This window comes from Thalassophryne amazonica, chromosome 4, assembly GCF_902500255.1.
Source record: "Thalassophryne amazonica chromosome 4, fThaAma1.1, whole genome shotgun sequence".
Taxonomy (NCBI): domain Eukaryota; kingdom Metazoa; phylum Chordata; class Actinopteri; order Batrachoidiformes; family Batrachoididae; genus Thalassophryne; species Thalassophryne amazonica.
In genome coordinates, this window is record NC_047106.1 from 73,474,940 (window position 1) to 73,497,282 (window position 22,343).

Here is a 22,343-nt window from a genome sequence, read left to right on the forward strand (position 1 = left end):
AGATTCCCCATTTACATGAACAAATTGTAATCTATTAGACAAATATGATTCAAACCACCGCAGCGCAGTGCCTTTAATACCTATGGCATGCTCTAATCTCTGTAATAAAATTTTATGGTCAACAGTATCAAAAGCAGCACTGAGGTCTAACAGAACAAGCACAGAGATGAGTCCACTGTCCGAGGCCATAAGAAGATCATTTGTAACCTTCACTAATGCTGTTTCTGTACTATGATGAATTCTAAAACCTGACTGAAACTCTTCAAATAGACCATTCCTCTGCAGATGATCAGTTAGCTGTTTTACAACTACCCTTTCAAGAATTTTTGAGAGAAAAGGAAGGTTGGAGATTGGCCTATAATTAGCTAAGATAGCTGGGTCAAGTGATGGCTTTTTAAGTAATGGTTTAATTACTGCCACCTTAAAAGCCTGTGGTACATAGCCAACTAACAAAGATAGATTGATCATATTTAAGATCGAAGCATTAAATAATGGTAGGGCTTCCTTGAGCAGCCTGGTAGGAATGGGGTCTAATAAACATGTTGATGGTTTGGATGAAGTAACTAATGAAAATAACTCAGACAGAACAATCGGAGAGAAAGAGTCTAACCAAATACCGGCATCACTGAAAGCAGCCAAAGATAACGATACGTCTTTGGGATGGTTATGAGTAATTTTTTCTCTAATAGTTAAAATTTTGTTAGCAAAGAAAGTCATGAACTCATTACTAGTTAAAGTTAATGGAATACTCAGCTCAATAGAGCTCTGACTCTTTGTCAGCCTGGCTACAGTGCTGAAAAGAAACCTGGGGTTGTTCTTATTTTCTTCAATTAGTGATGAGTAGAAAGATGTCCTAGCTTTACGGAGGGCTTTTTTATAGAGCAACAGACTCTTTTTCCAGGCTAAGTGAAGATCTTCTAAATTAGTGAGATGCCATTTCCTCTCCAACTTACGGGTTATCTGCTTTAAGCTACGAGTTTGAGAGTTATACCATGGAGTCAGACACTTCTGATTTAAAGCTCTCTTTTTCAGAGGAGCTACAGCATCCAAAGCTGTCTTCAATGAGGATGTAAAACTATTGACGAGATACTCTATCTCCCTTACAGAGTTTAGGTAGCTACTCTGCACTGTGTTGTTATATGGCATTAGAGAACATAAAGAAGGAATCATATCCTTAAACCTAGTTACAGCGCTTTCTGAAAGACTTCTAGTGTAATGAAACTTATTCCCTACTGCTGGGTAGTCCATCAGAGTAAATGTAAATGTTATTAAAAAATGATCAGACAGAAGGGAGTTTTCAGGGAATACTGTTAAGTCTTCTATTTCCATACCATAAGTCAGAACAAGATCTAAGATATGATTAAAGTGGTGGGTGGACTCATTTACTTTTTGAGCAAAGCCAATAGAGTCTAATAATAGATTAAATGCAGTGTTGAGGCTGTCATTCTCAGCATCTGTGTGGATGTTAAAATCGCCCACTATAATTATCTTATCTGAGCTAAGCACTAAGTCAGACAAAAGGTCTGAAAATTCACAGAGAAACTCACAGTAACGACCAGGTGGACGATAGATAATAACAAATAAAACTGTTTTTTGGGACTTCCAATTTGGATGGACAAGACTAAGAGACAAGCTTTCAAATGAATTAAAGCTCTGTCTGGGTTTTTGATTAATTAATAAGCTGGAATGGAAGATTGCTGCTAATCCACCGCCCCGGCCCGTGCTACGAGCATTCTGACAGTTAGTGTGACTCGGGGGTGTTGACTCATTTAAACTAACATATTCATCCTGCTGTAACCAGGTTTCTGTTAGGCAGAATAAATCAATATGTTGATCAATTATTATATCACTTACCAACAGGGACTTAGAAGAGAGAGACCTAATGTTTAATAGACCACATTTAACTGTTTTAGTCTGTGGTGCAGTTGAAGGTGCTATATTATTTTTTCTTTTTGAATTTTTATGCTTAAATAGATTTTTGCTGGTTATTGGTAGTCTGGGAGCAGGCACCGTCTCTACGGGGATGGGGTAATGAGGGGATGGCAGGGGGAGAGAAGCTGCAGAGAGGTGTGTAAGACTACAACTCTGCTTCCTGGTCCCAACCCTGGATAGTCACGGTTTGGAGGATTTAAGAAAATTGGCCAGATTTCTAGAAATGAGAGCTGCTCCATCCAAAGTGGGATGGATGCCGTCTCTCCTAACAAGACCAGGTTTTCCCCAGAAGCTTTGCCAATTATCTATGAAGCCCACCTCATTTTTTGGACACCACTCAGACAGCCAGCAATTCAAGGAGAACATGCGGCTAAACATGTCACTCCCGGTCTGATTGGGGAGGGGCCCAGAGAAAACTACAGAGTCCGACATTGTTTTTGCAAAGTTACACACCGATTTAATGTTAATTTTAGTGACCTCCGATTGGCGTAACCGGGTGTCATTACTGCCGACGTGAATTACAATCTTACCAAATTTACGCTTAGCCTTAACCAGCAGTAGCAGCATATCACTGAACATTTCAGAAAATGAGTAGTGCAGTTAATAATGCAGCACCCTGTGAAAACTGTGAAAACTATTGTGGCACTATGGCTTTTTGCCAGCTACTTATGTATCCCTATATAAGCCGTACTGGAGTATAAGTCGCAAGACCTCCCAAACTACTTAAAAAAGAGCAAGTTATACTCTGGAAAATATGGCACATTTCTTTAATGTCTTTCTGTTGTGTACAGGTAGTTTTGATGGCCAAATCATAGTTTGGAACAGCAGCACAGAAAAAGCTTTGAGGAAACTGCAGCCAGACACTGAACATGAAGATTCTAAAGGTCTGACTTCAACATTAACAACTGGTTTTATTTCTTTTCGCAGATGTTTACTTTTGTCGATGAAACGGTTTTCCCATTCTATTTTATTATATTTATTTTGTAGGTATGAAAATGTAATAAAATGTAATCAAATGTATGCAAGAAATAAAATCTACCAAATTCTTTTTCCTGTCCTCCTTTCCTCTCTAATGTGATTTTTCCGATTCTCATCTTGGATGGAATGGTAAAGAGGACCCGCAGACCAGCTTTGCCATCATCAGACTGTCTTTCATAACAGGCCGTATGCCTGCAGCTTCAGCTACAGGTGAAATATTGAAAATTAAATGTCAGCTGCAAATCCTTATCACACCTGAGTGTAGATTATTTATTGTTCTGGGTTATTATTTTTGGACAGCCTCATCATTGCAGTTATCTCAAAATGATGGTGGTGACAAATCAAAGTGTTTTTGGCCCAGTGAATGTAGTTATATTGGTATTTTCACACTGTGGTCAACATGACTGTCATTGTCCCACAAAAAACATTGCAAGATCTATCATAGACAGTAAAGTTTCCCAGTGCAGACACTGTATCAGGGATTGATTCCTATTGTCAGGATTGGGATTTTTGATGTGTTGTTGCTTTTCTGCTCGAGGTTTGTGTCACTGCTTTCTCTTGTCCGTCACTTGTGCGCTTAGTGTTGGGCGGCTCCCTCTTGCTTTCCATGCCCTGCTCTGGATCTTTCTCTCACAACAGTTTCTCTTCTGCTCATCACATCCGGTATTTAAGCCTCGCTTTTCCCTCTCCTATCCGCCATATCGTTGAGCTTTGCACCCTACGCTTCCAGCCTGTCCTCTGAGTTTTTGTGTTGTGGTGCCCTGCTGTAATTTTGGAACTCTCTGGCTGTTTTCTGGACCTCACCTTGCGCCTCATGTTTTGGTTACTGATTTGTTTTGCCTGCTGATTATTGACTGCCTCAGCATTTGTGTCCAGCCATTTCGTGTTAGACTCTGATATCTATGATCATTTAATCATACAGTTTGCTGGTACTTGGTTGTGCTTTATCATTTTGCAGTTTGAATAATTATACTTGATGGAATTATCATGAAGTTCAAATTCTTCTGCTCAAATAAATCATTCAAATTACTTTTTTTCTTTTAAATAAACAGGAGCAAATGTAGTGTGCAGTTGCACAGTATGACTTTATTTGTGTTAAAACTACAGACAGAAGTGGAGGGTTGGTCAGCTCAGGTCTGGGAGCATGTGCTGATGCCATATGTCGCTGCATCCACCACATGGATAGCACCCGTCCAGGCAGACAGTGGGTCCATCCCCACCTCTTGAAAGCAGCCATCTATCTGCTGCAGCCAGGAGAAATGTGGGTGTCCCCTTTTCCAGTTTTTTGGGGTCGTCAACACTGAGGCAGCTGCGTACTGGATCTTGCTCAGAGAAACGCTCCGTGGAAAGCTTGAGTATAAAGTCATAGGAGAGTGTCTTGAAGCCAGCCTACAGAACATGCCATTAAAAAATGTTACTTGATCTCTTCTGCTCTCTGTTTTAGACATCTTCTATTCATCACATTTTTCTTTAGCTTCTCAGTTAATTCATTTTTATTATATGGCTACAACAGTACATGCGCTGTGATTGGCTGATTTCCAGTCTGATTTTTTTCTCATATCAGACCGTTACCATGATAATCGGTCACATATCGGATTTGCGACTTTGTTTACAATTTTCACTGCATGAAATACAACAACATAAAAATGCCAAGAAAGAAATTATGAGTGACGAAGAGGACCATTCTCCGGGTGAATTTTATTACACTGATGAGTTTGAATTGGAAGAATTAACAGCAAAAGAGCTCGAAGTGGACATGCAAAATGAAGACCAACAAGATGAAAACACAGCTCAGAACAGCCATAGAATAAACAAATTATTAACCTGACTTGCTTGGTCTGTATGGGAATATCAGACCGAGGTCTTGACAGACTGAGGTCTGATTTTCCCATACAGACCTTGCGCTCGGTTAATAATCCTTTAATATCCCCATCATATACCCAATTTCGTTGTGCCCCCCCCCCCCCCCCCCCATACAATGACAATAAAGATTATTCTATTCTTAATGGATGCAACTGCACAATCACCCACATCTGTAATGCATTATGAAGGACTTTACTGTTGTACACACTATATTTGCTGGATTGTGTTGTTTTCCGCCCAAAGACTTGCTTCAATTTTGAAATCTGCATTCATGTAAACTTTTGGTTTTGATAATTTATGTATTGAGTCATCAAGTTATGCCTCCCTGGTAAAGTCTACTCCAGGATGCTGGAAAGGAGGGTTTGGCTGATAGTCGAACCTCTGATTGAAGAGGAACAATGTGGGTTCCGTCCTGGTTGTGGAACAACTGACCAGCTCTTCACTCTCACATGGATCTTGGAGGGTGCCAAGGAGTACGCTCATCCAATCTGTGTTTTTTGGACTTGGAGAAGGTGTATGATCGGGTACCCCGGGAGATACTGTGGAAGGTGCTGCGGGAGTATGGAGTGAGGGGGGTCCCTTCTCAGGACCATCCAGTCTCTGTGATCAGGTGCTCGGCAGTAAGTCGGACTCGCTTCCGGTGGGGGCCTTGTCACCAATTCTGTTTGTGATATTCATGGACAAGATATCAAGGCGTAGTTGGGGGGGAGGAGGGTTTTTAGTTTGGTGGGCTCAGGGTCCCATCACTGATCTTTTCAGATGATGTGGTCCTGTTGGCTTCATCAGCCTGTGACCTCCAATACTTACTGGATCAGTTCGCAGATAAGTGTGAAGCGGATGGGATAAGGATCAGTACCTCTAAATCTGAGACCATGGTTCTCAGCAGGAAACTGATGGATTGCCTACTCCAGTTAGGGAATGAGGTCTTTCCCAAAGTGAAGGAGTTCAAGTACCTTGAGGTCTTGTTCACAAGTGAGGAGACAATGGAGTGTGTGATTGATTGGAGAATCTGTGCAGCAGGGGTGGCATTGCATTCGCTCTGCTGTGATGAAAAGGGTGCTGAGCCAAAAGGCGGCGCTCTCGATCTACTGGTCAATGTTCATTCTTACCCTCACCTACAGTCATGAGAGTTGAGTTATGACTGAAAGAACTAGATCGTGGGTACAAGCAGCCGAATGGGTTTCCTTAGGAGAATTGCTGATGTCTCTCTTAGAGACAGGTTGAGAAGCTTGGTCATCCGTGGGGAGCTCGAAGTAGAGCCACTACTCCCTCACGTTGAAAGAAGCCAGCTGAGGTGGTTTGGGCATCTGATAAGGATGCCTCCTGGGTGCCTCCCTAGGGCATTCCAGGCACGTTTATCTCGGAGGAGACCCCGGGGAAGACACAGGACTAGGTGGAGAGATTATATCTCCACACTGGCCTGGGAACACCTCAGGATCCCCCAGTCAGAGGTGGTCAGTGTGGCTCGGGAAAGGGAAGTCTTGGATCCCCTGCTGGAGCTGTTGCCCATTACCTATGTGAGAATGTTGTGTGGGCCGCCAGAAGAGGAGGTACTGCTGGCCCACCACCAGAGGACGCCCTGCCTGAAGTGCGGGCTTCAGGCACGAGAGGGCGCTGCCGCCACGGACACAGCCGGGGGTGACAGCTGTCACTCATTATCTCTTGACAGCTGTCACCCATCTACACTACATCATCTCACTCCATAAAGACCGGACGTCATCTCCACCTCGTTGCCGAGATATCATCTACCTGTGAAGGTAATTCTCTGCTGTATCTAAAACTGTGTCATAGTCTGAACTCTTTTGCAGCCGTTTTCCTGTGGTGTGCCTTATCTGCTGGATTGGCGTTTGGTGTGAACAGCGACGGCTTCACTTCACACCCAAACCAGATAAGTGGTTTAACAGGAGCTGCACGAGTGTGTGATTAGAGGTGGAGGTGACTTTCCACCTTCTGACTGTTTTTGTTACTGGGTGTGCACACACCCACATCTCACTGTTTGTGCTCCTCGCCAGCAGTACCAGATCCGACAGTCGGGGACGGTGATCACCTGGGAATTCGGGACTTGGCGGCTCCAGTATTCACCAGGTTCTGTGGCGGTGGAAATCGTGTGGTCCCGGCTCTTCTCAGGACAGACGTCTTCTATCCTCGAGCCTGCCCACACGTCACCTTGGTGTATTGACTGCTATCAGATTCTGTGATTGTCTGTATAATCGTTGTGCACATTCACAACATTAAATTGTTACCTTTTGGCTCATGTATTGACCGTTCATTTGTGCCCCCTGTTGTGGGTCCGTGTCACTACACTTTCCCCAACAGAGAAATCATGTTTGTCTTTTGAGACAAAGTAATGGCTCCTTGGTCTACCTGGGTGGTTACCATTTGGGACTGAGGTTGGTTCCATAAACTAGTGGAAGCATCAGGCAATGCCAAATGGTAACGTGGGCAGGATTTCTATAGTACATTTCCGTCTGAAGCAGATCCTCAAAGTGCTTTACAGTGATGATTTATATTCAGCCATTCACACTCACACCGATGTCAGCATGCCGGCTCAACTGCAAACGTGAGTCAACTTTGGGATGAAAGTCCTTGTCCAAGAGTCCAAGGATCCTCTGGTCATAAGCCCACCTCTACAACCTGTTGACCATCACCAGTGCATGTTCTTCAATTCAACTCATGCTTTGGGTGATTTTGTTTTCCCCGATGGGCCTGCTGTTGTTGTGTCCAGGTCTGTTGGGAAAGTGTAGTGACACGGACCCACAACAGGGGGCGTAAATGAATGGACAATGGATGAGCGGGAGACCAGTGACGAAGTCCAGGCCAATGTGCGACCAGGGGCGATGAGGCACAGGTAATGGTTGTAGGAGTCCCTGTGCTCTATGATGGTCTGCCTTGCCCCTGGCGCAGGTGGTACAGTCATGGACATACTCCCGGATGTCGGCTTCCATAGACGCCCACCAGAAGCGCTGCCGGACCACTGCCACGGTTCTTCGCACCCCTGGATGGCAGGAGAGCTTAGAACCATGACAGAAGTCCAGGACCGCAGCTCTGGCTTCTGGTGGGATGTACAGTTTGTTCTTTGGGCCAGTCCCCGGGTCCGGGTTCCGTGCCAGGGCCTCCCGGGCGGTCTTCTCCACGTCCCAGGTGAGGGTGGCCATGATAGTGGACTCGGGGATAATGGTTTCTGTTGGGCCTGACAGCTCGGTTTTGACTTCTTCTTCATGAACCCGGGACAAGGCGTCGGATCTCTGGTTCTTAGTCCCGGGGCAGTAGGTGATCCGGAAGTCAAAACACCCGAAGAACAATGACCAGCGGGCTTGCCTGGGGTTCAGACGCTCAAGAGCCTCTTTCACCGCAAGGAGTTCTCGATTGCCCGTGTCATAGTTTCGCTCTGCCAGGGTCAACCTGCGGGAGAAATAGGCACAGGGGTGGAGGACCTTATCGGACTCCCTGCTCTGGGACAGCACGGTTCCTATCCCTGAGTCAGAGGCATCCACTTCAACTATAAACTGGCGGCTAGGATCGGGCTGCACCAGAACTGGTGCAGTCGAAAACCGGCGTTTCAACTCCCTAAACACGGCCTCGCACCGATCTGACCAGGTGAAGGGGACCTTAGGGGAGGTCAGGGCTGTCAGGGGACTGACCACCTGACTGTAGCCATTGATGAACCTCCTGTAGAAATTTGCAAAGCCAAGGAACTGTTGCAGCTTCCTGTGGCTTGTTGGTTGGGGCCAAACTCTCACCGCCGCTACCTTGGCCGGATCAGGGGCAACGGAGTTGGAGGAGATTATGAACCCCAGGAAGGACATAGAAGTACGGTGGAACTCGCACTTCTCGCCCTTCACAAACAGCCGGTTCTCCAACAACCGCTGCAGGACCTGACGTACATGCTTGACATGAGTCTCAGGTTCCGGGGAAAAGATGAGTATATCGTCCAGGTATACGCAGACGAATTGGTGCAGGAAGTCCCGCAAGACGTCATTTACCAAAGCTTGGAATGTCGCGGGGGCGTTAGTGAGGCCGAACGGCATGACCAGGTACTCAAAGTGACCTAACGGGGTGTTAAATGCCGTCTTCCATTCATCTCCCTTCCGGATCCGAACCAGGTGATAAGCGTTCCTAAGATCCAGTTTTGTAAAGATTTTGGATCCATGCAGGGGCGTGAACACTGAATCCAACAGGGGTAACGGGTATCGGTTGCGAACCGTAATTTCGTTCAGCTCCCTGTAATCAATGCATGGATGGAGTCCGCCGTCCTTCTTGCCCACAAAAAAGAAACCAGCACCCATCGGGGAGGTGGAGTTTCGGATCAGCCCGGCAGCCCACGAGTCCTGGATGTAGGTCTCCATTGATTCGCGCTCTGGACGTGAGAGGTTGTACAGCCTGCTGGATGGGTACTCAATGCCCGGGATCAAATCAATGGCGCAATCGTACGGCCGGTGCGGAGGAAGAGTGAGTGCCAGATCTTTGCTGAAGACATCCGCAAGATCGTGGTACTCCTCAGGCACCGCCGTCAGATTGGGGGGGACTTTAACCTCCTCGTTAACAGTCAAACTGGGGGGAACTGAGGATCCTAAACACTCCCGGTGGCAGGTTTCGCTCCACTGAGCCACAACCCCAGACGGCCAATGAATCCGGGGATTGTGTTTAATCATCCATGGGAAGCCCAAAATCACGCGGGAGGTAGAAGGAGTTACATAGAACTCAATCTCCTCCCAATGATTCCCAGACACAACCAGAGTTACTGGCTGTGTCTTGTGTGTGATTAAGGGAAGAAGGGTGCCATCTAGTGCTCGTACCTTCAATGGTGAAGGGAGCGCCACCAGAGGGAGCCCTACTTCCCTAGCCCATCTGCTGTCTAGCAGATTCCCTTCTGACCCCGTGTCCACCAGTGCTGGGGCTTGAAGGGTTAAATCCCCACTCAGGATTGTAACTGCTGTCTCATAGACAGCAGCACCGTTGAAGCGGTCTCGCCTCTATGTGGGTGATCGAACACCAGTCTTAACTCCCTCACAAACTCAATATATATCGTTAGGAGCCATGATTTCTGCTCCCAAAGTGCCGTAGCCCAGGCGCGTGCCTCACCTCGAAGCAAATTAATCACATAAGCCACCCGGCTAGAGTCCGACGCGTACATGACGGGGCGCTGTGCAAACACGAGCGAACACTGCATTAAGAAGTCCACGCACGTCTCTACACAGCCTCCGTACGGTTCTGGGGGACTTATGTATGCTTCAGGGGACGGTGGGGGGGTTCGTTGAACGACCAGTGGAATGTCTATATTTGGCACCAGGACAGCAGGAGGAGGAGCTGTGCGCACGCTTCCACCCGCGCAGTGAGAGAATCCATCCTGCGATTGAGTATTTTGCTCTGCTCGGTCACTAAGTCCATCCGAGCAGTGAAGGTGGTTAAGATGTGCTGCAACTCACCTAACATGCCTCCTGCTGGTGCCTGTGCACCCTGCTCTTCCATTGGTTGTTCGACTGATGGTTTTTTGCCCCTCGGAATCCATGACGTTGGCCGAGATATCCTGTTGGGAAAGTGTAGTGACACAGACCCACAACAGGGGGTGTAAATGAATGGACAATGGATGAGCCAAAAAACAATTTACTGTTGGGAATGTGCACAATGAAATACAGACAATCACAGAATTTGAAGTCAGTCAATATACAAAGGTGACGTGTGGGCAGGCTCGAGGATAGAAGACGTCTGTCCAGAGAAGAGCCGGGTCCCACACGATTTCCACTGCCAACGGGTCTGAAGTACGCCGGAGCCGCCAAGTCCCGAGTCCCCAGGTGGCCACCGTCTCCAGCTGTCAGACCTGGTACTGCTGGCAGGAGGCAGAAACAGTTAACGGTGGGTGTGTGTGCACACACCCAGCAAACAGTCAGCAAGTACGGTTTCTTAGGTGGGAATAACGCCTCCACCTCAAACACAGTACAACAACGTGCAGCGCCTGATGACTTATCCTAGTTTGGTGTGAGGAGCGAAGTCCGTCGTCTCCCTCACGATCCCCAAACCCCAGCCTCCAGCTGCAGATAATACTCAGGTACGCCTGCAAAGAATCCAGACAATTGTGTGCGTTTGGCACCAGAAAACGGCTGAGAGTTTACCTTGTCGGTAGTCGATATCTCGGCAGTGAGGTGGAGATGCTGCCCGGCTTTTATGGAAGTAGATGATGAGTGGATGATGGGTGACAGCTGTCACTCCAGGATGCTCCTGTGAGGCGGCTGCGCCCTCTCGTGCCTGAAGCCCGCCATTCAGGCAGGACACCCTCTGGTGGTGGGCCAGCAGTACCTCCTCTTCAGCGGCCCACGCAACAAGGTCATTGTTTCTCTTAGTTAGCATTTTGACAATATCTGTTGTTTATTGATTCATATTTTTATTCCATTTAAATTCATGTTATTCTGAGTTTCTACTTATCATTGCTGTGATCAGTGATTGGGCAAAAACTTTACCAGACCCCTGCCATTAAATTTGGACTAGTTGTAACTGTGTTAATCAGGTGTGCCACGCATATCTGTTGAAAAGGAGCCGTCCTCCAGCAGGACAGAGCTATAGTCAGTGCATCCATTCTGTGGCTCAGACGCCATGTGGCCATGCTGGCAGGCATTGCCTGGGGTGATCCACGAGGTACACAGAGTGGAAAGCTTGATTTTTACTGAACACAAGCTGTTCAGTGTTGTTGTAGAACCCAAAGCTGTATCTTCCACTTTCTGACTCTCTGTCTGATCATCCTTTTTTCCTGAGAAAAACACTTTGCTTCAGTGGAGTTTGACACATTGTAATTCTGGCTAATTATGCTTCAATCCATTCAGTCTCTGACTACACATGGTAATGACACCAATGATTGCTAACCTCATATTCCCTGCCATGCAATCAGTAATGCATCTGCACATTATCAGAAACACAGATGCTTCCTCTTACTTTACAGGGTTTTTTTTGGGGGGGGGGGGGGGGTCGAAATTGCTATGTCTGAAATTGAAGCACTTTGTACTTGATTAACACACAACCCTTCCACCATCTTTAATCCTTATTGGCATAAAACTGTTTGAGATAAACAGTTAAAGCCTCGAGTTTAACCTGTGAGCGTCATCCCAGATCATAGTTCTTGGAACAAAATGAAAGGTGATGTATGATTTCACATTAAATTTTTAATAGCAACCACAGGTGTATATTTAACCAATTCCTTGGGATAGCCATTCTATGTGAATATCCTTCATATACACAACCAGTCAAAAGTTTGGATACACTTCCCCTTGCTAATATATAGTACTAGTCAAAATTTTGGCCGGTACTGTATATTAGCATTGAGACAAAATTTTCTCAAAATCAAATCACCTTGTCATTCTGTTAAGTTTGTTCCAAATTAGATCAAAACTTGATAGATATGTAAACATGACCAAAAAATAGTATAGTACTCTTGCATGTGCAATCACTGCAAGTAGGTGTAAATGTATAAACTCAGGAATATTGACTTGAATTGATGCTGTGGAATTAGCTGTGTTACATAAGTATTTCAGTGATTATTGTGTTATTGTCATGTTAATTTTTGTGTTTGTCAGGTGGTGCAGACTTGGTGTCTTGTGGTGGTTCTGGTGCTGTCAGATTTTGGAACACCATCCATAGCAGTCTTCTTGGACAGTTCACAGCACATAACATGAAACTGGGTTCCATAGTCATGGCCATCAGCCCTTGTGGAAAACATTTAGTCACAGCTGACAGGGAGGGAACCCTCAAGACATGGGACATACAAGTAGGTGTTTCTGTCCAACATGTACTTCATAGATCAGTTGCAGTAGACTGTCATGAGGCTCATTTACACTTAATTGTAATCCTCAACAGTGCTAGAGAGAAAAAAGAAATGAGACAAGAGACTGGGGTCAAGAAACAGATTACGTTAGACACCTTTAATATTTCCACTGTCTTGCAGTTTATTATAATACAAGTGGCAGGACTTTGGGCAGTAGCTTCTTAGATTATTATTGAGCCATTTTTAACCCTCTGGGGTGCATGGACGCACCAGCACTTCTAAATCAACATTTCATCATATTTAATTAATAAATCACTAAGGGTACTATACCACTGGTCTGTGAAAGCGTGTGAACGGCAATTGTGATGGAATTTGTTTGATTTCACATGACTTTTGCTGGGTGTCAGAATTCCCTCACTTGAGTTTCACGGCATTGTAGGCATCACACAGGGATTTTGAACAGTTCAAAGTTGGTGAGGTGACAAGGGTCATCACCACACAGTCCAACACACTCCCAGAGGCATCATCATTTAGATGAGTTGGGGCTACATATATTTATTAGATGGAAATCCTGCACATAAATGAATTGAGTTCATCCAATGAGTCATTTTTTTGAGAGTTGGAGTGTTTGGAAGCTCAACGTCAGACGCACACCAGCATGCAAGTCCCTTTCAAGGGATATGATCTAAAATCATGTTCTTTATGCTTACTGAAATTTTAGTTCAGTGATTCTGTCTCATATGATGTGTGGATTAGATATTTGACTAAAAATGAGTAAAAGTTTATGTGTTTGAAGTGTGTTGTTTTTTCCAAGTCGACAGAGAATTTTTTTTTACAAAGTAATCAATTTCTCATGTCTCTCTAAGCATTACTGTCTCAAGCCAGAAGAAGAAGTAATCAAACAACCTCCAAAGCTACTTTCTTGTTTCCGACCACATCTTGTTCACGTGACTTCCCTGGAGACCTTTGTCCTTGGTGATAAGCTCCTCCTTCTCTCATCATCAGACTCCCAAGTGGTTCTCAGTTTCCTGTCTGGAGAAATCATTGGTTTGTTTGGACAGGTATACACACACACTCTAAAGAGTACATGGTCCATTTAGATATACTGATGTTATTAATCTATATCTGCCTCTGCTTTCTGTACATGCAACCTGAAGTCTGGATGTGGTGTACATACATGCAAACACTTTTTTATTATTTGTCTTCCTTTTTTCTAGCGCATGTAAAAATAACATGACTATAACACGAAATAACACACACACACACACACACACACACAAAAAAAACTTACAACTTGACTCACAGAAATGCCACACAAGCCAGGTTTTGAAATGACAAGGTTAAGAATTATTTCCATTCTGTATAAGAAAGTCATGTTGTTGCAGGGGTGGTGGCCAAGTGGTCAGTGCACTTGTTTTCAGTGTTCAAGGTTCCCGGTGTTGCCACCCGAACGGCCCCCCTAAAAATCGGCACTGCCTTCACTGAGCATGCGTCATTTCTGTGTTTCACCCACCTTGTTTCTGCTTAAAACTGCACTCCAGTCATCATCTATCTCAGCGGCAGATATCTGAAGCTTTTGTGCAACAATCATTTCCACATAAATTCAGCATTATTTCATAATAAAAGACGAAGGAAGTGATCAGAGCGCTGCAGCCAGACGAGCTGCTGCTGCTGCGTTCACTCTGCCTCCATCATGTCATTGCCTTGTTTCTGCTTAAAACTGACTTTGGAATAATTTAAGTGGTTTTACTTTGTCATCTGATGGTTAATAATCACATTATTCCCTTTGATCGCTTTGGGTGGAGAGACTCAGTCTCAGACGAGCTGCTGTGGTCCCAAACCAATTTGGGGGGCGTTCAGTCTGCAACACTGGTTCAACCCCACCCCTGCCACATTTCTCTATGGAATGTGTTGTTGTGTCACAAACGGCGTCCGGTGTAAAACCTGTGCCAATTCAACATGCAGATCCACCTCAGATTTGCTGTGGCAACCCCGAGTGCGAACAAGGTAACAGCTGAAGGAACTTACTATGTCATGTTGGTCCTATGTGGATTCATTGAACACACCGCACTCATCTGTATGTCTCCTTCTATCACAACAATGTTCCATATGCAGTCTTTTCAGTGTATATGTATATTATATATTATGTATAGCACAATCAAGGTGATGTCTTAGATCAGCAGTGTCCAAAGACATTCCAGAAAGGGGTCAGAGCGTGTAGGTTTTCTTTGCAGCCACTGAGTCCAGCTGGTGATTTCACTGATTAACATCATTTTGAGCAGATGGGATGAGTTCATCATTGAAATCACCTGCTGGAGTCAGTGGCTGGAATAGTTTGGACACTGTTGTCTTATGGGCCTTTCACACTGCACGCGTTAAGGGCATTAAACACATTGCAAATTGCTCTGAAAAACCATTGTCCCAGAATTAAAGACAAAGAATATATTTGGAATGCAATTTGACTCAAGGTAGCGTGTGTAGCTTGCATGCTACTGCTAACGTTAGCCCAAACAGAAATGCAAACAAGTGTTCGCCAACATACTAATGACCTTTTAAAATTTCATACCCACCTCAGACAAATTGCCAGACTCTCCCCTGGAGTGATTACAGCACTGAAATTTCTCTGGATCCTGGAGATCTGAGGTCGGACTCCCCCCAGCAGCTGGTCAAACTGCTCCGTGATCAGGTGAAAATATACCTTTAAGTGGTCATCATGAAACTGGAGCTCCTTCACAAGTCGAAATTCACCAAGCTGTTCCCTCGACCTGCACCCACTGCAGGAGAAAGCTTTAGAGCCTTTTCTCAGCAGAACAAGCACTAAAACATTTTTCCTGCAGCAAATCCATGATGGCGACTGTGGGAGTTGTTGTACGGGCCTTGAAAAACCAGATAGTGATGTAGAAATCCCCCCCGTTGCGTGTAACACAATGCGTCCGATGTGAGGGCAGGCATCAAAAAAATGTAAATGAAGCATGCAGTGTGAAAGGCCCTTAAGATGCATGATGATCCAGTGCATCCTGATAGATGTGTAAGTCAGCATTTCGTGGTCCCCCAAAAATGTATCCATTAATATATACTGCCTATATGCATGACTGGCTGACAAAAAAGGGTAATGCTTTGTGTAATCATGGGTGGGCTGGGGTGACAGCCTTAGATGCTCAGAGTTCTAAGATACAGTTAAACAGACTGGCTCTGATAAAGCCCCCACTCCACAGTGCACTGCTGGGTTGTGTTATCTGTATTGATGAAATGGATGTGAAACCCAGCAACGCTTGTGTGTGTTTGTGTCAAAGGAGGCCCATATTAAGTTAGCCTGGGGCAGTTTCTGCAGTGTTGCTTCATTTCATTTTGCTTCAGACCCATAGGCACACATAACACAGACACACATATACACATGAATGCCTCCATATAGACTGAAAAAGGGCATGCATAAATTAAGATCAATGCAAATACACATTTTCATTCTGGCACAAAGAGACCATGCTTTCATACCAGATTGTACAACCCCAATTCCAATGAAGTTGGGACATTGTGTGAAATGTAAATAAAAACAGAATACAATGATTTGCAAATCCTCTTCAACCTATATTCAATTGAATACACCACAAAGACAAGATATTTAATGGTCAAAATTATAAACTTTATTGTTTTAGTGCAAATATTTGCTCATTTTGAAATGGATGCCTGCAACACGTTTTAAAAAAGCTGGGACAGTGGCATGTTTACCACTGTGTTACATCACCTTTCCTTCTAACAATACTCAAGCGTTTGGGAACTACATGCTCACTTCCACTAACTCATCGCTAACTCTCTATGGAGTTATGGAGTTACATTTGTCTCATTAATACCTGCAGATACGCAGAGGGTGATCTACAAATATTCCTTGATTTGTACACCTTCTCATCTTAAAATGTAAATATTATTTTTGATTGATTGATAGAGGGGCTTTATTAAACATGTACAAATTGTATGTAAGACAATAAGATCTTAACAATTAATTAAACAATGGCAAATTATAAAGAACATAATGCTTATACAGCTGAGGGTATTTTAGCATTATGTTATATTTATACACTGTTGATTTGTCTCAATGATTTTCTCCAAACATTGCAATCCCAGCAATGCTCCGGCCTTCCCCTCTGACCTTTCCCCTGTAAACTTTCACACAATCATGTTACACTTTTGTTATTTTCAAGTTATGCAGAACCAAATGCAGGACACACTGTGAAGCAAAATTGACAATGTAGGCAGTTTATTATACAAATAATGAATGTTTACGAGTTCAATGGTACGAATATTTCATCAGGTGAAAGCTGGAACATACCATTCAACGAGGTGAAGTCGAGCTGAATGGTATGTTCCAGCATGCGCACACACACGCAGCCGGGTCGGTGCTCGTGTCCTACCAAAAAAAGGCTGTACATCCTCAGTGCAGCGAAAAAAAATCACATCAGAAATTAGTCCAGCTTTTCATTCCAACTTCCTGGCAACAGCCTCCAGACAACGCAGTGGATTTGTTTTGCACGCGCATGTGCACGTGTGCAGAGTTCAATGGTACCAAACATACGGAACCAAATTTGCACTCTAAACGGAACCAAACTAGACTCTAAATGCAATGCAACACAAATGGGATGAATTAATCCATGTCATGTGACATACAAAGCACCAATCAAATGACAAGGATCCACTCAGCCGTTATATAATACCCCTTAGCTTTGTGGAGTAGCACAGTTAAAAGGTGGAGATGTACTGAGCAAACCTAGGAGACTGTAAGCTCCCACAAGGCGGGTCGGCGTGGGAAGGAAGACAGAGGGACAAGAAGACCAAACAGACACACAGGACTGAAGGTGATTAATTGAACAAGATGCCAGGCAAAGAAAGGTGCTGATCACAGCGATTAGAACATGACCAGGAACACAGAGGGTGCGAGAGGTGTGAAGCACAGCAGTGACAGTGAACAGAGCTGTAGGGAACAAAACTAACGCGAGCTGGCAATGAGTGAGCAGTAAACTGGGACTAATATCATGCAGGGTGAGGAGTGAATGAATGGCAGGTGTGGTAGGCAAAGCAGTGACAGTTGGGATGGTGAGCAGATGGATAACAGGTGTGGGAAAGGGACAGAGGAGCACCATGCCCTCAACACAGACACATGCATGAAGAGCAAGAGACAGAAAAGCGCAGGAGACACAGGCAAAATGGAAAGAAAGTATAAAGAATTAAAGCTGTACGGCTTATGTTTTTTTTTTTTTTTTTTAAACTTAAGTCATAAAAAGAATTTTCTTTGGGACCACTATTCCTTAAAATTTAAATAAGGTAATCATAATGTAGGATATGACACAACGCAACAGATGTTTGATGGCTCTCTTACAGTGCCTACATTTCAAAGCAAATTAAAGTGTTTATATGATCAAGAGTCATGTCATCAGTTATTTACAAATTTGTAATGTTGAAAAAAAACACCATTTTTATTTTAATTTACATTCTGTGTAAAAAAAAAAAAAAAAATCAAGTTAATAAATTATTGCATGAATCAAGTAGGCAGTTATTAGTGTTATAACCAAGAAAAAAAAAAAACAGGTACAAATTGAAACACTCATCACAGCTGAACTGTAACAACTCTCTTCATGAATACCATTTGATTGTGGCTGACCCATTAAATATAAGGTTAATAGTTTGTGTTAAACTGTCATGGATTGATGGTGGGGTTGGTTTTCTGTTTTGTTTTTGGTCGGTTTGGTTATCTTACTTTTGTTCATGTATGCTTTGCTTTGTGTTCCTTTTCTGGTTGGGGTGTGTCTGTTGCTGTCTCTGTCTCTGGCCACGCTCTGTTTCTGGTTCTTTCCTTGCACACCTGTCCTGGATTTGCTGATTGGCTTCTGGGGGTATATATGCTCACTGTCTGTGTTTGTTCCTCGCCAGATTGATGCGCCCAGTGCCTTCTCTCCAGCTCTTGACGTCGTGTTCTCTTGTATTGCCTGCTTCATAGTGTTTTCGACCTCCTGCCTGCCTGACCCGACCACGACTAGCCTTATGATCCTTGTACTGCTGCTGAGCCTTTTGGACTGTCTATCCGTGTACCGACCCTCGCTTTCCACATTAAAACTGTTCTGCATCAAGAGCTGCCTGTGTGAGCCTCGCATTTGTGTCCTCCCACTCTCGTCTATCATAAACAACAACATTGTTGGTGACAATAGTCTGTCACCAACAATGTTGTTGTTTAACAACGTTGTTAGAAGCAGAACCAGTCACAAAGACAGGAAGCAAGAACAAGTCTGTTAATGCTAATGTTGGCTAAGACCTGGCTGATTATCTGCGCCGAGAGCGTTTTTGCAGATATTCGTATTGGCCATTTATAGTGGCCAATATGCCAATATGAGAGTTTATTTTTTTATTTGCAGTGCTGCATGTAGCGACTCACTGGTTGCCAAGTTCCACCTTCTGTCAGGATTTTAGTTTTGCCAGCTTTTATTTCTTGGCTTTGTGTTTTTCAGTTACATTTTGTTTATTCTCTTGCTGGGGTTTTTTTTTTGTTTGGGTCTGTCTGTCCTGTTCTTTCCTGTCTGTCTCTGCTGGCTCTTGGTGGTGGGTGTTTCCCTATGTCTGGCCACGCCCTCCTTCTGGTGTGTTCCATGCACACCTGTTCTCTATCTGCACCTCATCACCTGGGTGTATTTAAGCTCCCCATTGTGCCTTACTCCCTCGCCAGATTGTAGTGCCTTGTGCCTCTTTCCAGCTCTGTTTCTTGTATCTCCTTGCCTTGCTTTGTTTGCCTCATCATGTTTTTTGACTACCTGCCTGTGTACCTCGACCACGCCTAAGCCTGATGTTTTTGTTACTGTTGCGCTTTTTGGACTGCCCATCTGTGTACCGACTCCAGCCTGTTTACCGAGTAAATGCCTTAACTCCACTGAGCTGTGTACCTGCGTCCTGCATTTGTGTCCAGCCCGTCTTGCCTGTCAAACCTGATACCTTCATGCACTGTGCGCTGTAGAAAGATGTCTGCGTAAAAGAAAAAAGTCATAAAAATCCTTCATTAAATAATCCAGAGCTCCTCCTGTGTCCGTAGCTGCTGTTACATTCAGAAATTAATGGTTTATTTACAGATTAAAGGGTTCGTGTTTCTAAAATTCTCTTTGTTTCCTCAACAGGAGGAAACAGTAAACAGCAGAGACAGTGTTTGAATCAAGAGAGGAGAGTGGAGGAGTGAGAGTAGAGGGGATGGGGGAAGCGTGTGAGAGGAGAGGAGAGGAGGTTTCACTCATTTTTGCATGAAAAGAAAAGCTGATAGTTTTCATGGAATGTCTTTAAACGTTGCTTTTTGTTCGACACATGGACAAGTCAGGTTCAGCTCATAAGATCTTAGTTATTGATCCGTTCAGATTAGGGATTGCACCGATACCAGTATCGGTGTATCGGCCTGATCCTGTATTCATTTACCCATATTTGTAATCATAAAATGTGTCCGATACTCCATGACCCAATACCGCTTTACAGCAGCGTGCTGTCAATATCTCAATGTGGGATTTTCACGCACACACTCCAAAATTTCTGGACTACGTCGAAATACGTCTGTCAATACCGTCCATTAATTGGCTGAGAGCCGTGGTCCATCATGCGGAGAAAATTCACACACACAGTAAATAAAAAGTCTTACCTGTTTGTGGAATTGATCATCATACGATCCTGAAGAATAATCCACATAACTCCTCCTGAGTTTGGAACAGAATATCTGAAAATACTTTAATTCCTAGTGTGGCTGAAAAAAAGTTCCTCTATGACTTCGGCACTTTGCAGTTCCTCCATCAGAACTCAGATCAGGGCTTCGGCAGCGGAGATTATCCATCAGATTGGTGAGTTTCAGCCCTTGGTGTGGGTGTTCAGGTGTCTCCGTCCGCTACAGGGGTAATCCGTTTGTGGAATCTCTGATGCTGCATTTGGAACCTCTGCTCACTTCCATCAGCTGCACTTTGTACCAGAAGTTGGTTCACTGCATGCCTCATTCATTAAATGGCTTATTTACCACAGGCAACAGGCTATTCTGTGTGAACACAAGGAAATTATCCCATGATCCACAAAGGAAAAATAAAATAATGTTAAAATTACTTTGTTTTGCCTCCTTGTGTTGCGACACCATGCGTGTGTGTGTGTGTGTGTGTGTGTGTGTGTGTGTGTGTGTGTGTGTGTGTGTGTGTGTGTGTGTGTGTGTGTGTGTGTGTGTGTGCGCGCGCAATGCCATGTATGCTCCTCCAATATTACATGTTCCACCTTTGGCGGGGGATTATGGATTGTATTTGTGTATGTTACCTGTCCGTATTTAATTTTAAAGTTAAAAATAGGGTGGAGAGTGAAACACTGGTTAGCTCAGTGCTGTAGATAAAAACAGAAACAGGCTCACAGCTGATGAAGCAGAGAGGCTGCTTTTCATCAAAATAAATCTGCCCTCACATTTTCAAAAAAGGCTTTTAGTACTCACAGACATAAAGTTATTGATGGACAGTTTCAGTTCAGTTATTGGTGTGGTATATTTTGTAGTGCTGAAGTTACATTTTAGTGAGATGTCTGGCAGTGTCATGTTTGTTAAGAAACACACAATGTTAAAGGACAATTTGTTGTAGTCAAAAAGCGATGTTACATGATTTAACTGAAATGTTTGTAAATAAAAACAAAGCTAATGATATTGGTAGCAGTTACACTCAAAAAGTAAGGAACAACTGATGAATAAAACATGTTTTCAAAGTCATCATAAAACTGTAATGGTATCATTAAGTATTCGTATCGGTACTCGGTATTGATGAGTACCGAAATGTATGCACTTGTGCTTGTACTTGGTCTGGAAAAAAGTGATATCGATGCATCCCTAGTTCAGATATCGTCAGTGTTCGTGCAAGACGTCAAACTTGGGAGGTTGGATGAAGTTGACAATTAAACGGAACACTGACGGTACGGGAACTATGCAAATAATGAGGAACCGTCAAGACAGAAAGCAAAACGTAATACGGACGAATTGAGGTTGTTGTCGGGATTCGTTCACATTTTTTAACAGTTTGAAAGCTCTGACGAAGCACCAGCTGCAGGAACAAAGCTGGACAATGTTTAAACGATGTCTCCCAAAGTCAACGTAAGTCCAGATTTCTTATTTCAATTTGGCTTCAGTGTTCTTCGTTAGTGCCATGTGACCGAGGCTTTAACGATCTTAAACAATTACCTTCATCACACAGCCTCACAGTGAAACAGGAGAATGTGAAAAACTATGATTCAGAAAGTTTTCATCCAGGTATAATTCTTTAAAGAGCAGGTTTATAATGAAACTAGCGTGTTGCCCATGGGGATCCATGGGCTCTAGATTGGGTAGTGTTTATAAAATAGGTATCTGACATTTTTGAAGGGTGGTAATAAATTATGCAAAGTGTCTATAATGAGACTGAATGACGTGTGAGACCAAAATGTTTTTAGAACCTTAGACCTCAACAATTGAAATGCAATCCCACTCAAAAAGTTTGAAAGAAAAAAGCTGTCAAGATGACAGAAAAACTGGATTAAAGCTACTGTATGTAAAAATACATTTACACTCTGACACAGCTTTTATCCAGTGAGGCAGAGAGCTCCATCAGTTAATTCAACACCATGAGACAGTTTGGAAGAAGGGCAAACATGCCCTGACATGTCCAGCTTGTCCACAATTTCTCGGATAGTCACACGACTGAAAAGCCACCGAAAGCCGTCTGAATCTTCTGAATGGTTGACAAGCTGGGCATGTTACAACATGTCCTGTGAGACTTCAACACGGAGGCGCTGTTGCTGCGCCATCAGCTTTGTGCCG

General features: G+C 44.0%; 1 protein-coding gene across 1 annotated transcript in view; it reads left to right on the forward strand.

The window, feature by feature from the left end:
* Positions 1-22,343, forward strand: part of LOC117508369 (WD repeat-containing protein 49-like) — a 209,099-nt gene that overhangs the window by 178,257 nt on the left and 8,499 nt on the right. The window contains exons 14-17 of the mRNA XM_034168121.1: positions 2,724-2,842; positions 3,021-3,120; positions 12,336-12,526; positions 13,390-13,584. Of these exons, the coding sequence (XP_034024012.1) occupies positions 2,724-2,842; positions 3,021-3,120; positions 12,336-12,526; positions 13,390-13,584 (605 nt within the window). The remainder of the gene's footprint in view (positions 1-2,723; positions 2,843-3,020; positions 3,121-12,335; positions 12,527-13,389; positions 13,585-22,343) is intronic.